At 39.5% G+C, this 15759-nt stretch overlaps 3 protein-coding genes across 3 annotated transcripts; 1 reads left to right on the top strand and 2 right to left on the bottom strand.

Annotated features, from left to right (window-relative positions):
* Positions 1-4: 4 nt before the first annotated feature.
* LOC122778844 (dol-P-Man:Man(5)GlcNAc(2)-PP-Dol alpha-1,3-mannosyltransferase-like) lies at positions 5-3742 on the bottom strand. The gene is made up of 8 exons (XM_044040951.1): positions 3616-3742; positions 3019-3166; positions 2706-2866; positions 2365-2485; positions 2078-2283; positions 1327-1403; positions 1040-1184; positions 5-950 (listed from the first exon to the last, which is right to left on the bottom strand). The coding sequence occupies exons 1-8, from the start codon at positions 3687-3689 to the stop codon at positions 773-775; spliced, it is 1110 nt and encodes a 369-aa protein (XP_043896886.1). The 5' UTR covers positions 3690-3742; the 3' UTR covers positions 5-772.
* Positions 3743-4982: 1240 nt separating this feature from the next.
* LOC122780059 (dol-P-Man:Man(5)GlcNAc(2)-PP-Dol alpha-1,3-mannosyltransferase-like) lies at positions 4983-10098 on the bottom strand. The gene is made up of 9 exons (XM_044042834.1): positions 9880-10098; positions 8594-8693; positions 7997-8144; positions 7684-7844; positions 7343-7463; positions 7056-7261; positions 6305-6381; positions 6018-6162; positions 4983-5928 (listed from the first exon to the last, which is right to left on the bottom strand). Exons 1-9 carry the CDS (start codon positions 10058-10060, stop codon positions 5751-5753), a joined length of 1317 nt encoding a protein of 438 aa, XP_043898769.1. The 5' UTR covers positions 10061-10098; the 3' UTR covers positions 4983-5750.
* A 43-nt stretch (positions 10099-10141) lies between these two features.
* On the top strand, positions 10142-15759 carry mul1a (mitochondrial E3 ubiquitin protein ligase 1a; the record flags this gene model as incomplete). Its single annotated transcript, XM_044046189.1, has 6 exons — positions 10142-10224; positions 11800-11968; positions 12883-12970; positions 13073-13193; positions 14257-14488; positions 14590-15759. Coding segments are annotated over 6 exons (1194 nt in total), but the record flags the coding sequence as incomplete, so codon positions are not given.

Genomic DNA, 15759 nt, shown 5'->3' with positions numbered 1-15759 from the left:
TAGGTGAAGTGATATCTCTGTTTATTATAAAATATTATACTTCTGTTTCAGTCAACTGCTACTTTTTCACATTACATGCACTTATGTGCTGATGAGTGTAGGGGGCACTCAGAACACAGGACGACTGTTATGTAACAAATCAGAATAGACAAAAAGCAGCTTTGTTTACAGCTTTGTTTTCCACATTTGTGTAAAAAGATAAAACTAGTGGAAAACCTTTTTGGCCTTGTACTGAAGAAGAGTGAAATAACTGATAAATGGAAATGCCACTAGCTAATGTTTGATGGACTACAATAAGTATGGGATATGTATTACATTCTTCAACAAACACTGCTTTTTAATATTACGTAAAACAATAATAATCGCCCATATCCACAGAAGGAAGAAAAAAAAAAGACCAGACCAGTTCAGATATGGTCAAACTGTAATATTAACCCCCTAAGCTGAAATATATTCCAAGTAATCATTTTTTTGCCACAAATAGTAATTCCTTCTCCACTCCCATCAACTGGAAAATGAAACCTGAGAATCCATATGTTCTTTTTCTTTTTACCTCTTGTGCAAGATACAGCTACATCCCATTTTCATTTGTCTGCAGACGAAAATCCACATTTACTTTTAGCAGTGAGCTGAGCTGAGAAGCAACAAATGGCTCCTGTTATTCTCTACCTCCGTGACCTCCCTCTGAGGGTCAGAGAGAAGGGAAGCGGGTGTGACGGCTCTCAGCAGCTGATTTGACCATTCATGACGTCCAGTCCGATCAGGCCGACCCTCACTTGCGTTTGTCTTTGACGGGCACGTGTTGTTTTTCTGCCGGAGCTGAACACAGGGGCGGAGCCAGCCACAGACAGAGGAGAATGATGAGGTGGCAGACGTGGAGAGCAGCTGAGCTGCCATTGGTGGAGGGATATGTGTTCCATGAAAGCTCAATCAAACCCAGGATCAGCACCCTGAACACAAGGATGAAAAAAATATAGATAGGGTTACATAAGTCTAACTGTTTCAATATGGTGGTAATGTGTGACAGTGTTCCTGTTACCTGAGCAGATGGGCCAGCTTCTTGACTCCTCCACTCCAGAGCAGGTATGGTAGCGTGTGGAAGTACCAGACATAGAACTGATAGTGCAGCGAACGACTGAAGCACATGCCAACGAAGTTAGAAGTGAACAGAATCAGCACTATCTGTGCTCAACTGTTAAGGTCCCACACAGACCCATTGAATGGCAGGGGTATCATTCATTCATTAATTAGCTGGCCAATATCATATAGACATGTTAGGTAATAACAATAATCTTCAGAATATATTCAAATGGAACAGAAGGATATGATCCACTGTGCTCTGCTGAGGTGGGTTTTTCCTCTTGCTTGGGTCCTTGAAAAGCTCAAAGATGCTTTCTCCTGGCCTGATAAGACAGACAGAACATTTACCTGGCATCAATATTCATGATTTAACTCTTAACTGCTAATCTGGCTGCATTGTGTAACTTAATTTTGTTGTATTGTTGTATTTCAGCATTGAGTAAATTCATTTAACAATGGTTTAAGTCTAAGGGACACTGGTTCACGGTTCAGGACCTACTTGGAGAAGCCAAGATATTTTGTGACCATGGGAAGTTAGAGATCTGATCGAATGGCTAGGACATGTCCCTCAGGGGTTGACTCTTGGACCCCTTCTATTTAGCTTATATATGCTAGAGGATAAAGTGGTACATAGTGAATGGATGGATGGATGCTGCCTTTGGGTAAAATTCTGCAGAAATCTAACATTGATTGTCCATGAGTGAGGTCAGAAAACGTCAGAATAGAGCGATGCTCAAAGTGCCACATTTAACATTTTTGGTGGCGTTTCATAGACAAAAGCAGTGCCGAAATGTGTTATTTAAACTCAACAGTAGTTTGTCACATTGTCTGTAGGCATGCTGTCAGTAGAGTGACAGAAGTACAAAAAAAAGTAACACACAACAGAAGAGCAGCACTCGAACACAACTTCAGGGTCGATGTCATCAAATGTGTTCCATAGTAAAACAAAGTTTAACTCCTGATGTGTGAACCTGAACATGTGAAAAATCCATCTCACCTCTTCCACCGGCGGAAAGCAAAGAGCAGAAGAGTCAGCAGGTGGGCAGCCAGCAGGAATAAGTGAAAGTAGCGATTCAAGAAGAGCCATTCTGGCAGGAAGCGCCAGTTCACAGTCCACTTAAAAATGAACTGACGGCCAAGATCAAAAGCCCGGCTTACATAACCAACTGGATTATCCAAGAGGAAAGGCAGGCCCAGCAAAACCTGAAATATCAAGAAAGAAAAGTCCATTTAGATTTGTAAATAAAAAAGACTTTTAATGTTTGTATTAAATGGGACACTTACTTGTATTGCTGCACACAGAGAAAGTTTTGGTATTGTCCTGATAAGACCAAACTCAGATAGGAGGAGGAAAAGTAGCCCAGGGGCAAAAAGAAGCACGTTCATTTTTACAGACACTGCTAAACTGTCAGAAAGAGAAGAAGACTGGAGTTGTAATTTCATGATGTAATGCATGGCAAAGATCTCAATTCATTTTCAATTCAATTTTATTTGTATAGCGCCAAATCATAACATACATTATCTCATAATTAAGATTTGTAAAGGAATACATGACTTCTGTGAACACATTACACTTGATTAACAGGGGGAGACATAAGAAGCCGTATTACAGAGACCACACTTGCCTGTAGAGTCCACAGCCCAGGGTCCAGTATCCATCCATGAAGAGGTTGACGGCTGCAAACAGCAGCATCATTGCCACTGGGTCATTAAAGAGACGCAGCACAAAGATGGAGTGGATCCTATAGGAGGCACAACACACAAAGAAGAACACGTAGGGAGGAACCTGTAGTGGAAAAGGAACAAAAATCATACAAAGATAAAGAGCGCAGTCTCATGAAAAGCCACTGGCTACATGAGCTTCAATAACACAATACTTCAACTTTGTGGGATATAGGGATATATACACTTTGCAGAATAGTGTCACCACAGACTGACCTTCTTAGTGCGGTAGTATATTCTGAAGACGAACAGCAGCGTGATGACGTAGAATGCAGCAAAAATGTACTGAGCCAGACGAATGTTTGTGCCGTGGCTGGTGATGTAATAAAGAGCTGTAAAGATGTAGACAAAGCCAGCCGGGTACCTGCAACGACAAGGAGCTAATTTATCCCAGACTCCACCGCCAATGTTTACATCCAACTACATGATGGATCATCTATCGTTTTCTTCATGAGCATAGTGCTGGTGCCTGTTCAGCTCCTTTTAAGAAAGTAATCAAACATTATCCATAGGATTTGCTAACTAATCTCTTGTTAACTTTTCAATGCTTTAACTTAGCAACGTTTCTGACTTACAGACTCGGCCACAAGTGGCTAATATTTTATTTCAGTTTTTTGTAAATCCCTCAACAGGTGGAAAGTTTAGTTAAAATTTATTTGTGTTTGGCTTGTTACCAAACTCAAAAGCCTTGGTGTTATTTGTAAAAACGGCTTCGCTGCATCATAGTTTCGATGCTTTTATAGGTCTTTTTTCTTCAGTTCACATTATGGAAAGAACACAATTATGAATAGGAGAAGAACCATAGAAACTTACACCAAGGGACCTGTGTCTCCTTTGAGCTGAGTGTAGTCGTAGGTGCCATTGATGACGCCTTCTACTTCATCCATGTAGGCTTTCCAATCTATTTCAGTGTCTGTAAGAATATGAACCAGTCACCATGAATGATGAGGAAGGTTACCTAATAATTAAACAATCATTACTAATACTACTAGTTACTTTTATTACATTTGTTTATAAAATATTGTAAAAAAATGACAAAATCCATGGACACCAATAACCCAGCACTTCTGATGTCAGACAGTTGCACTCTCTGAATGCTTCCGCAAGGTTTAAATTTGACAATTACATGTAACTGAATATTCCATTCATTGAATTCCCATTTACATGAGCACTGTCCAATTTTAGCCTATAGCAACACAACATTACATTATGGCTTGATTAATTGATTACAAAATTAATCGTCAACAATTTTGATACTTGAAAAATCGGTTTGGGAATTTTTTTAAAGAATTGAAACAAGTTTCTCTTGATTTTCCAGCTTCTTACATGTGATTTTTTTTTCTGGTTGCTTTGCTCCATATGACAAAAATCATTAAAACAGAATTATTTTGGTTTGGGGACAAAACATGTAATTGAGAACGTCATCAGAAACCAAAGGATGACTTGATTAATCGAGAAAAGAATTGGCAGATTCATCGATTAAAGTCAATATTGATTATTCGTTGCCCAAATGTTCAAAATTTGATACGACATTTAAGAAACCAAACATGCGGAGTTAACTATGCCTATAGGGAGTAAGCACTGGAGTCTGTTAATAGACAGCTGTTCCTGCTGCTACGCCACTGGGATGAGAACATCAAACTCAACATGCTGTGTTATAATCCCAATAACATGTGAGACAACCATGTGAAAACTCGAGACCGATCAGATTTACATATACTCATTTGTTACTTATGATGGCGACTCCAAAGTAATGCTGCCTTTACAGTGGAAATGGAAATCTTGTCTTTTACCTGCAGGGACCACTAACCCCATAACCTTTTAATATTGTGTTGCACATGAAAAATGTTACTGACGTAGGATTTTTATCAATATGACAAAACAATCCCTGACATCAACCAAGAGGCCTTTTGTTATACTCATGATTTATGCAATCACAAGAATGCCTTGATCACCTGAAGGAGCATTTGTAGTCTCAGTTTTAGCTTTCAGTCTAATCACATTCATGGAGTCGGATGGAAACAATTCTCATTATCAGGGATAATTTGATAAACTATTGAAAGACTACTTTAATGAACCGATTGTTGGGAAAATAATAATAAAAAAACATGCTGGAATTTAACTTGTCGTGACGCGTAACAAACCCATGTGTTAAAAAGAAGCAGCGAATAGCAAGTAGGTGAAGTGATATCTCTGTTTATTATAAAATATTATACTTCTGTTTCAGTCAACTGCTACTTTTTCACATTACATGCACTTATGTGCTGATGAGTGTAGGGGGCACTCAGAACACAGGACGACTGTTATGTAACAAATCAGAATAGACAAAAAGCAGCTTTGTTTACAGCTTTGTTTTCCACATTTGTGTAAAAAGATAAAACTAGTGGAAAACCTTTTTGGCCTTGTACTGAAGAAGAGTGAAATAACTGATAAATGGAAATGCCACTAGCTAATGTTTGATGGACTACAATAAGTATGGGATATGTATTACATTCTTCAACAAACACTGCTTTTTAATATTACGTAAAACAATAATAATCGCCCATATCCACAGAAGGAAGAAAAAAAAAAGACCAGACCAGTTCAGATATGGTCAAACTGTAATATTAACCCCCTAAGCTGAAATATATTCCAAGTAATCATTTTTTTGCCACAAATAGTAATTCCTTCTCCACTCCCATCAACTGGAAAATGAAACCTGAGAATCCATATGTTCTTTTTCTTTTTACCTCTTGTGCAAGATACAGCTACATCCCATTTTCATTTGTCTGCAGACGAAAATCCACATTTACTTTTAGCAGTGAGCTGAGCTGAGAAGCAACAAATGGCTCCTGTTATTCTCTACCTCCGTGACCTCCCTCTGAGGGTCAGAGAGAAGGGAAGCGGGTGTGACGGCTCTCAGCAGCTGATTTGACCATTCATGACGTCCAGTCCGATCAGGCCGACCCTCACTTGCGTTTGTCTTTGACGGGCACGTGTTGTTTTTCTGCCGGAGCTGAACACAGGGGCGGAGCCAGCCACAGACAGAGGAGAATGATGAGGTGGCAGACGTGGAGAGCAGCTGAGCTGCCATTGGTGGAGGGATATGTGTTCCATGAAAGCTCAATCAAACCCAGGATCAGCACCCTGAACACAAGGATGAAAAAAATATAGATAGGGTTACATAAGTCTAACTGTTTCAATATGGTGGTAATGTGTGACAGTGTTCCTGTTACCTGAGCAGATGGGCCAGCTTCTTGACTCCTCCACTCCAGAGCAGGTATGGTAGCGTGTGGAAGTACCAGACATAGAACTGATAGTGCAGCGAACGACTGAAGCACATGCCAACGAAGTTAGAAGTGAACAGAATCAGCACTATCTGTGCTCAACTGTTAAGGTCCCACACAGACCCATTGAATGGCAGGGGTATCATTCATTCATTAATTAGCTGGCCAATATCATATAGACATGTTAGGTAATAACAATAATCTTCAGAATATATTCAAATGGAACAGAAGGATATGATCCACTGTGCTCTGCTGAGGTGGGTTTTTCCTCTTGCTTGGGTCCTTGAAAAGCTCAAAGATGCTTTCTCCTGGCCTGATAAGACAGACAGAACATTTACCTGGCATCAATATTCATGATTTAACTCTTAACTGCTAATCTGGCTGCATTGTGTAACTTAATTTTGTTGTATTGTTGTATTTCAGCATTGAGTAAATTCATTTAACAATGGTTTAAGTCTAAGGGACACTGGTTCACGGTTCAGGACCTACTTGGAGAAGCCAAGATATTTTGTGACCATGGGAAGTTAGAGATCTGATCGAATGGCTAGGACATGTCCCTCAGGGGTTGACTCTTGGACCCCTTCTATTTAGCTTATATATGCTAGAGGATAAAGTGGTACATAGTGAATGGATGGATGGATGCTGCCTTTGGGTAAAATTCTGCAGAAATCTAACATTGATTGTCCATGAGTGAGGTCAGAAAACGTCAGAATAGAGCGATGCTCAAAGTGCCACATTTAACATTTTTGGTGGCGTTTCATAGACAAAAGCAGTGCCGAAATGTGTTATTTAAACTCAACAGTAGTTTGTCACATTGTCTGTAGGCATGCTGTCAGTAGAGTGACAGAAGTACAAAAAAAAGTAACACACAACAGAAGAGCAGCACTCGAACACAACTTCAGGGTCGATGTCATCAAATGTGTTCCATAGTAAAACAAAGTTTAACTCCTGATGTGTGAACCTGAACATGTGAAAAATCCATCTCACCTCTTCCACCGGCGGAAAGCAAAGAGCAGAAGAGTCAGCAGGTGGGCAGCCAGCAGGAATAAGTGAAAGTAGCGATTCAAGAAGAGCCATTCTGGCAGGAAGCGCCAGTTCACAGTCCACTTAAAAATGAACTGACGGCCAAGATCAAAAGCCCGGCTTACATAACCAACTGGATTATCCAAGAGGAAAGGCAGGCCCAGCAAAACCTGAAATATCAAGAAAGAAAAGTCCATTTAGATTTGTAAATAAAAAAGACTTTTAATGTTTGTATTAAATGGGACACTTACTTGTATTGCTGCACACAGAGAAAGTTTTGGTATTGTCCTGATAAGACCAAACTCAGATAGGAGGAGGAAAAGTAGCCCAGGGGCAAAAAGAAGCACGTTCATTTTTACAGACACTGCTAAACTGTCAGAAAGAGAAGAAGACTGGAGTTGTAATTTCATGATGTAATGCATGGCAAAGATCTCAATTCATTTTCAATTCAATTTTATTTGTATAGCGCCAAATCATAACATACATTATCTCATAATTAAGATTTGTAAAGGAATACATGACTTCTGTGAACACATTACACTTGATTAACAGGGGGAGACATAAGAAGCCGTATTACAGAGACCACACTTGCCTGTAGAGTCCACAGCCCAGGGTCCAGTATCCATCCATGAAGAGGTTGACGGCTGCAAACAGCAGCATCATTGCCACTGGGTCATTAAAGAGACGCAGCACAAAGATGGAGTGGATCCTATAGGAGGCACAACACACAAAGAAGAACACGTAGGGAGGAACCTGTAGTGGAAAAGGAACAAAAATCATACAAAGATAAAGAGCGCAGTCTCATGAAAAGCCACTGGCTACATGAGCTTCAATAACACAATACTTCAACTTTGTGGGATATAGGGATATATACACTTTGCAGAATAGTGTCACCACAGACTGACCTTCTTAGTGCGGTAGTATATTCTGAAGACGAACAGCAGCGTGATGACGTAGAATGCAGCAAAAATGTACTGAGCCAGACGAATGTTTGTGCCGTGGCTGGTGATGTAATAAAGAGCTGTAAAGATGTAGACAAAGCCAGCCGGGTACCTGCAACGACAAGGAGCTAATTTATCCCAGACTCCACCGCCAATGTTTACATCCAACTACATGATGGATCATCTATCGTTTTCTTCATGAGCATAGTGCTGGTGCCTGTTCAGCTCCTTTTAAGAAAGTAATCAAACATTATCCATAGGATTTGCTAACTAATCTCTTGTTAACTTTTCAATGCTTTAACTTAGCAACGTTTCTGACTTACAGACTCGGCCACAAGTGGCTAATATTTTATTTCAGTTTTTTGTAAATCCCTCAACAGGTGGAAAGTTTAGTTAAAATTTATTTGTGTTTGGCTTGTTACCAAACTCAAAAGCCTTGGTGTTATTTGTAAAAACGGCTTCGCTGCATCATAGTTTCGATGCTTTTATAGGTCTTTTTTCTTCAGTTCACATTATGGAAAGAACACAATTATGAATAGGAGAAGAACCATAGAAACTTACACCAAGGGACCTGTGTCTCCTTTGAGCTGAGTGTAGTCGTAGGTGCCATTGATGACGCCTTCTACTTCATCCATGTAGGCTTTCCAATCTATTTCAGTGTCTGTAAGAATATGAACCAGTCACCATGAATGATGAGGAAGGTTACCTAATAATTAAACAATCATTACTAATACTACTAGTTACTTTTATTACATTTGTTTATAAAATATTGTAAAAAAATGACAAAATCCATGGACACCAATAACCCAGCACTTCTGATGTCAGACAGTTGCACTCTCTGAATGCTTCCGCAAGGTTTAAATTTGACAATTACATGTAACTGAATATTCCATTCATTGAATTCCCATTTACATGAGCACTGTCCAATTTTAGCCTATAGCAACACAACATTACATTATGGCTTGATTAATTGATTACAAAATTAATCGTCAACAATTTTGATACTTGAAAAATCGGTTTGGGAATTTTTTTAAAGAATTGAAACAAGTTTCTCTTGATTTTCCAGCTTCTTACATGTGATTTTTTTTTCTGGTTGCTTTGCTCCATATGACAAAAATCATTAAAACAGAATTATTTTGGTTTGGGGACAAAACATGTAATTGAGAACGTCATCAGAAACCAAAGGATGACTTGATTAATCGAGAAAAGAATTGGCAGATTCATCGATTAAAGTCAATATTGATTATTCGTTGCCCAAATGTTCAAAATTTGATACGACATTTAAGAAACCAAACATGCGGAGTTAACTATGCCTATAGGGAGTAAGCACTGGAGTCTGTTAATATGCAAATAAAAAGTCAAATGTTCACTTGCTTCCATTCTATTAATATTTTGTTTTATATAGCTGTTACTTAAATAGTTTTCTTAGAAGAGACAGCAGAAGAAAATGCAATGTAAAAACAACCACAAACTAAAATAGAAACAACAATAAAGAATGAACTGTGTAAGAATGAATGTTATTGAACGTTTTGGCTGCAGTCCTGAAGTGTAGATTTGTCGAATAAATAATGTCATTAAAGGCATTCGAATGCTTATTAATAAACTGTAATAACGTAGCGGTGTTAAAAAATAGCTTTACTTGCAAACAATTTGAAAACTAGCGAGGAACGCTACTTAATGCCAGTACGGGGCAGACAACTGTATGTGCTTGTGCAAAGACAGTAAATTTACTATGACAGGTGGCATCGTAAGTTACAGGGTTGGCTAGTGCTAGCTACTTAGCGGGGGGGCTCGTTCAGAAAGGCGAAAAACAGCCTAGCATGCTAACTAGCCGCGCATGTACTTACATGCTACTTTTTGTATGACCCACACATTGATCGCGATTTCCAGGAACCATAGAACTGAGACGACCAGAAACGTGTATTCCGTTTTGAAGAGGACCAAATGTTTGTCCTGCCACAGAGAGTGAAGCTTCCCCCACAGTTGGGAAGGGGAGCCGGGGGACTTTCTCCGGACACCTCCTGCCATCTCGGCGGCAGATAGACGAACGCGGAGAGAAGCCACAACGAGCATGCGCTGACATCGTCACGTGACGCTACGTTTGCGACACTTTCGTTTTACGTGACAGGAGCAACAACTATATACTATTCGAGTCGAACATGTCAAGCTGAGTCGTCTTCACTATTTATCAGGTAAAAACAGACTCATTTATCGCACTTGCTATTAAGACACATCTGTATCGCTGCTGCTGCTAACATTGTTTAGCTAATAATAGTTTTTAAAGAGGGAGAAAACAAGAGGACAGCCCATGAAGTGACCTCTTGAAGTCATGTTTTTTAAAGGAAGTATTCCCACATCCCACAGACTCAGGGTGACTATTACCCTATAGACAGTCCAGGAGAATGTAAACATTGTAGAACAGCTCCCCCAACAGATTCAACGTTTTGCTCTGATCATAAAATGGGTTTAACAGAAAAAAACAGAAAATCCCAGATATGAAATGTCTTACAACAACTGTTGTCTTTCACTTTCATTCACATAGTCCACCTGGTTGTTTCCCCAACAGCCTTTAAACAGCGCCCCAGTCTCAGTCTGGTCAGGACAACAGTGTTAAAAGCCAGCGAGAAGAGATAGTGACGAATTTTCATTATTTGGATGAAAGTGAATTTTGAGTATTGTCAATATTTCACATGAGCGACTTGCAAATGCTGTCAAGCTCCCAAGCAGTCAGTCCTAGTGATTTATTTTGATGTGACATAATCCTGGCCCTCATGATTTCATGTTTAATAGTAAATAATAACAGTGACAACAACATTTCACAGAATATTTCCATGATAGGTGTAACAAAATGGGAGTTTTCAATAGTAATTGAAGTTAATACCTTTAAAGTACGAGATGGTGCATTCCAGTTGTAGTCAGAAGTCGGAATTTCTGTGTTCACCTGTCAACTTGGATTTTTAGCAGGCAAAGTCACAGATTTGTATCTCTATTGTAGACTGTGTTGATTGGAGTAAGCATCTTTAAAATAAACAACACAAGTTTACTTTAAGTGCTTTGACAGACAAAACACAAACAGGATAAAACCAAGAAGACAGTGTCACACAAGAGCAAGTTCAAGTGAGTAAAGAATATAATTAAATAAAAGCAATAAAAAAACAAAAGAAGGTAGGGTTTACATGTTGATTTTCAGAAGTGAGGAACCAGCAGGTGGCGACATTGTGACTAAATGTATGCCAACTCATGTAAACTGGAAGTGGAATGATTTGGAAGATCAAAGAAAAGATCAAAGTGGAATGTTAAGATGACAATTTTGATGAACAATCTGATTTATTTCGAAATTCCGATTGATAGTCCAAAACATTCAGGCAAGTTACATGATCACTTACACAACTTGACAATGTATGATTTTATTTCTAGCTTAGTTCAAAACATCACTCAAGTAATCTGTGTCAAATCAGAAAGTCTATTTACAACAGAAAGTCTAATTTCAAATATTATATTATATAATGCGTTGCATTTTAAAAGCAATCAAAAAACTGCAATCATGATTAAAATACAGTAGTATAATCCACTTTTAAAACTTTCTTGGGCACTTGTCTTCTCCAGCTATAATCCACATAATCCGCATGAAGTTGTCTGGCTTTATTAGCACTATGTCACCGTTGTACTTCTGCCTTGTCTCCATCACATCATGTTGTGTCATAAAATGACAGGAATGTCACCGGGCGACACGACTCAACTCATCTACCAATTTTCTTACATTGCAGATGTTTGTGCAGGTGCATTGCTCCTACAGCAGTGACAGGAGAACCAGAGGAAATGAACAGTTTACCTGTTGGGATTGCAGACATTGTGAATCTTGGGGCCAGCTTTGCAATCACAGGCGCCATCTACTATGTGTACAGGAGGAACCAGTCTGTAGTTGAAAAACTTGATGTAAGTAGTATAGCATTTACTATATTTTTTTTCTTCTTGTTTTGGCCTCTCCCTTTAGGGGTCACCATGGCCGATCATCTGCCTCCATCTTTCCCTACCCCTTGAGTCCTCTTGCTTACTATTTTACAAATGAATACATTTCTTTTTGTCATGCTGTTTAAACCATAGGTAGGACTGAGATTAGTTGTGATACCATAGAAACAAACTTCAAGTTTTTACGTAATGCTTTAAACCCTCTTTATCTGGATCAGCATTCTACTGTCTCTGAAACGTTCTCAATAATAAGGCTTGTGGCTAAAACAGTGTCTCTTTTTTGCAATGTCAGACATTAGAAAAAATTGCATAAGAGCATTTGTAGGGCACGGCCACTGAGTGACGCAAAGGCCCCGTTGTTTTTGCTCAGATCATTATTCATTACATATTTGGTGCCTTGAACATGCACAAAAACTCTTTAAAACTTCAGAAACGTTTCATTCATTGCACAGAACTTTTTTTTTGCTATTTACAATTTTTAAATAATTTACTTTTCTGACATTTTACCCATCAAAATGAACAGAGATGGTTTTAATTTGTATTTGGGCACTTGTAGTAGGCAGCTCACACACTGATCAAATGAAACAATGCTTAAGTCATCATTTTCAGTTAAACTCTCCCTGTTTTTTATTCTAATCATCATTATTAAATCATTATGCACCATTGTGTTGTCTCTATTTCCTACATTTTCCATCTAGTTCAGCAATAACATGATATTTTTAGGTTGTGACTGATACCTGATATTCTCAAAGAGAAAGTATGATTGGTGACCTTTCTCTAGCCCCACCCTGTGGGCAAAGGAGGCAACAGCAGCTCCCGTGGTGCACCATCAACAATTCCACATCCTGCATTAACAAATCGACTGTGTATTGTGTTCACAGGATGCTCCACATCTCACCATCGATGGGAGACTCAAAGACATTTTGCAAATAACTCCAGGAGCACGTCTGCAGTATGTTGTCCTCGAAGGTAATTGTTAGGGTCTCACCATTTCTGACACAGACGAGACTTGATCCATGTTGAGTCATTAAAAGAGCCATATACTGTCTGTGCGAATGCTTGTGCATGTAGGTGCTGTGCAACCAGTAGTCAAGTCTCTGAAGAGTAAGTTTCAAAAAGAAGCTGTCGGCGTTTTGCAGAAGTACATGGTGAAACAACAGAGGTTGCTGTGGAATGGCTTCACAAGGAGTTGGTGAGTGGAATATCAGTGCAGAATTATGATTAAGATATGATCGTTTTTTTTATAAATGTCTAGGTTTTTATCATAATATTACAACATGCAGACAAATGTAAATGCTCACAGATTTCAGATCTATTCTGAAACCATGTCATAAACTGTGATAACTTTCACGATCCCCTATCACAATATAGAACAATGGCACCTCCATGGTGCCGCCTGTCTTTACATTAACATTATAATCAATATTATTCTATTTTATATATTTTGTAAATATTCATGTTCAGCTGCACGCATTCAATCCTAATTTAAAAAAAATAATACTACCTGGAGTAAAAGGTAGGGTAGTTTCATCCTTACGATGGATGAAAAACTGAGGCGTGAAATCAATCATTCATTTAGTGTTTCAGTGTTGGATGATGTAATATATTCAGCATGAATGTCAGTGTCTCTTCACCTCAGACGCTACATCAATATCACCTGAAACAAGGTGTTCAGTGTCAACATTGTTAATTAAATAGCATACAGGACATTTTATTTTTCTTTATCTGAGAGTCTACAGTAGATCTCTCACAGAGAATATCGTCTAGAAGAGCAACAGTGAAATGACAGCACTGTTTTAGGGCCTTTTAATCCCAAAGTCTGAACATAACCTGGCCAGGACAAGTTCATGTTCAGAGTTTAAGTTACCATGGTAACGTGGCTTAAAAGTGAGCTCAATTTAACTCACAAACCTGACTTTGGAGTACAGTCCTCTGACAGACCTTTTTGAACATTTGGTTGAGTTTAGGCAAAAATAACTACTTTGTTAGATGTGAGAAAATATCACTGACATAATTTCACACGGACGCAAATGGCGGCCACGCAGTCACACATTCTTCCTCTATCCATGTGATCACAAGTGCCACATATCTGCAGCGGCACAAACCAAGCACAGGTGTTTCACTACATTTTCTACCAATTCAGCTCAACTGGCAGATTTGATGTGACAGGTTATCCCACTGAGCCACGGGGTCTCAGTTTGTCGTGTCACATGTTACAAAAGACTCAACTGCCTCTCTCGCTCTACCTGTTGCAGGTCAGACAATGAACAAATCTTACTCCAGAATCTGAATGCAGTGCCCTTCACATTAGTGGGACCAGATGAGACAGCAGTCAATGTCCTGAGTCCTCAGCAGTCCTCTGGAGACCTTATGGAGATTATCTACGAGAAGTTTCACCAGGCCAATCTCAGCTTGAGTGACATCGTAGGACAATACCTCAGCGGGGAGAAAATTAAAGGGCAACTGGAGACTGAGGAGATGCTCAAAGTAAGTGTTTAGATTAGAAACGTAATGCAGCAATGAATTCATATACATTTGAGAAAGGATTTTGTTTTCCTCCATGCTACATCATTCTACCTTTTTCTCAGGTTGGTACAATCCTAACAGGCGTAGGTGAACTGATATTGGAGAAGGATGGAACCCTGAATCTTCGACCGCCCACCAACAGTGCACCATACTTCTTGAGTATCAAGGACTTCAATACCCTGCGACAAAACCGAGAGAATGTGGCTTTTTGGTGGAAGGCGCTGGCCATTGCCTCTGCTTTGGCCACGACCTTTGCCCTCTTCTGGGTCGGTCGAAGCTACTACAACAGCATGAAAGTGCGGTGGCAGCGGGACCAGGCGAGAAGGGAATTTGAGCGGCGGCTGTCTGAAGCCCCCAGAGTGACTGCGCCTGCAGCAGCTACTGAGGCCAACAATGAATTGGAGACTGTCTGCGTGATTTGCCTCTCTCAGCCACGGAACTGCATTCTGCTGGACTGTGGACACGTCTGCTGCTGCTTCACTTGCTACCAGGCTCTGCCACGACAGAATTGCCCTATATGTAGACAGCGGATCAGAAGAGTGGTGCCACTGTATCTTGTCTGAGGCGCCTGTGGGACCTCAGTGGAACTTAACCACTATACAAATAATGCCAGCTTTAACCTCAACGGTATTAACGGTTGCACTTGCAGTTACTAAAGTTACAGCTTTTTGGCGGTTGAAGAGGACAGACAGGATATGAAGCAGGACCTATTAGTGAATGAATGTACTGTTTACATCTGAATAATTTAAAGCTATGAGTTAAATGTGATATATGTACTATGTATGTATATGTGCATCCAAAACGGTTACTGCAATCTCATTTTCAGATTCTCCGAAACACATAAATAGAGAGATGCACTGATGTATACGTGGTGTTACAGTGTGTTCATGCACACACACACACAACTGTCCCACACACAACGCATGCATTTTTACTTTTATAAACACTGAACCTACTTGGTTAATGTTTGTGTGTCAGCAACAGGTGGGGAATGAAAGTGAAAGTATGTTTACAGCAGTGGAGATTTAGAGGAGACGATGCACAATAACATACTGCAAAAACATGTACTTTTATGTACTTTAAATGTCCACCAACGATGTGTGATAAGAAAACAAGCAAACACATTAGACCCAATATATGTATTGACTTATGTTAACATTTGGTAGTGAGTGTTTCAAACCTTTACGAGACCTTATACATCTTCTTGTATTAAAATGAATGGCTACAAGGGA

This window comes from Solea senegalensis, linkage group LG1, assembly GCF_019176455.1.
Source record: "Solea senegalensis isolate Sse05_10M linkage group LG1, IFAPA_SoseM_1, whole genome shotgun sequence".
Classification (NCBI taxonomy): domain Eukaryota; kingdom Metazoa; phylum Chordata; class Actinopteri; order Pleuronectiformes; family Soleidae; genus Solea; species Solea senegalensis.
Note: the sequence above shows the minus strand (reverse complement) of the source record. Positions and strands in the feature narration are given on the sequence as shown.

Bases quoted from the DNA above. Each gene is read 5' to 3' on its own strand.
- LOC122778844 (XM_044040951.1), bottom strand. From the start codon at position 3,689: ATGGATGAAGTAGAAGGCGTCATCAATGGCACCTACGACTACACTCAG. The intron at 2,867-3,018 runs GTCAGTCTGTGG...TTTCCACTACAG, and splicing joins TATACTACCGCACTAAGAAG to GTTCCTCCCTACGTGTTCTT. The intron at 1,185-1,326 runs ATATCCTTCTGT...ACAGTTGAGCAC, and splicing joins TCAGCAGAGCACAGTGGATC to AGATAGTGCTGATTCTGTTC.
- LOC122780059 (XM_044042834.1), bottom strand. From the start codon at position 10,060: ATGGCAGGAGGTGTCCGGAGAAAGTCCCCCGGCTCCCCTTCCCAACTG. The intron at 7,845-7,996 runs GTCAGTCTGTGG...TTTCCACTACAG, and splicing joins TATACTACCGCACTAAGAAG to GTTCCTCCCTACGTGTTCTT. The intron at 6,163-6,304 runs ATATCCTTCTGT...ACAGTTGAGCAC, and splicing joins TCAGCAGAGCACAGTGGATC to AGATAGTGCTGATTCTGTTC.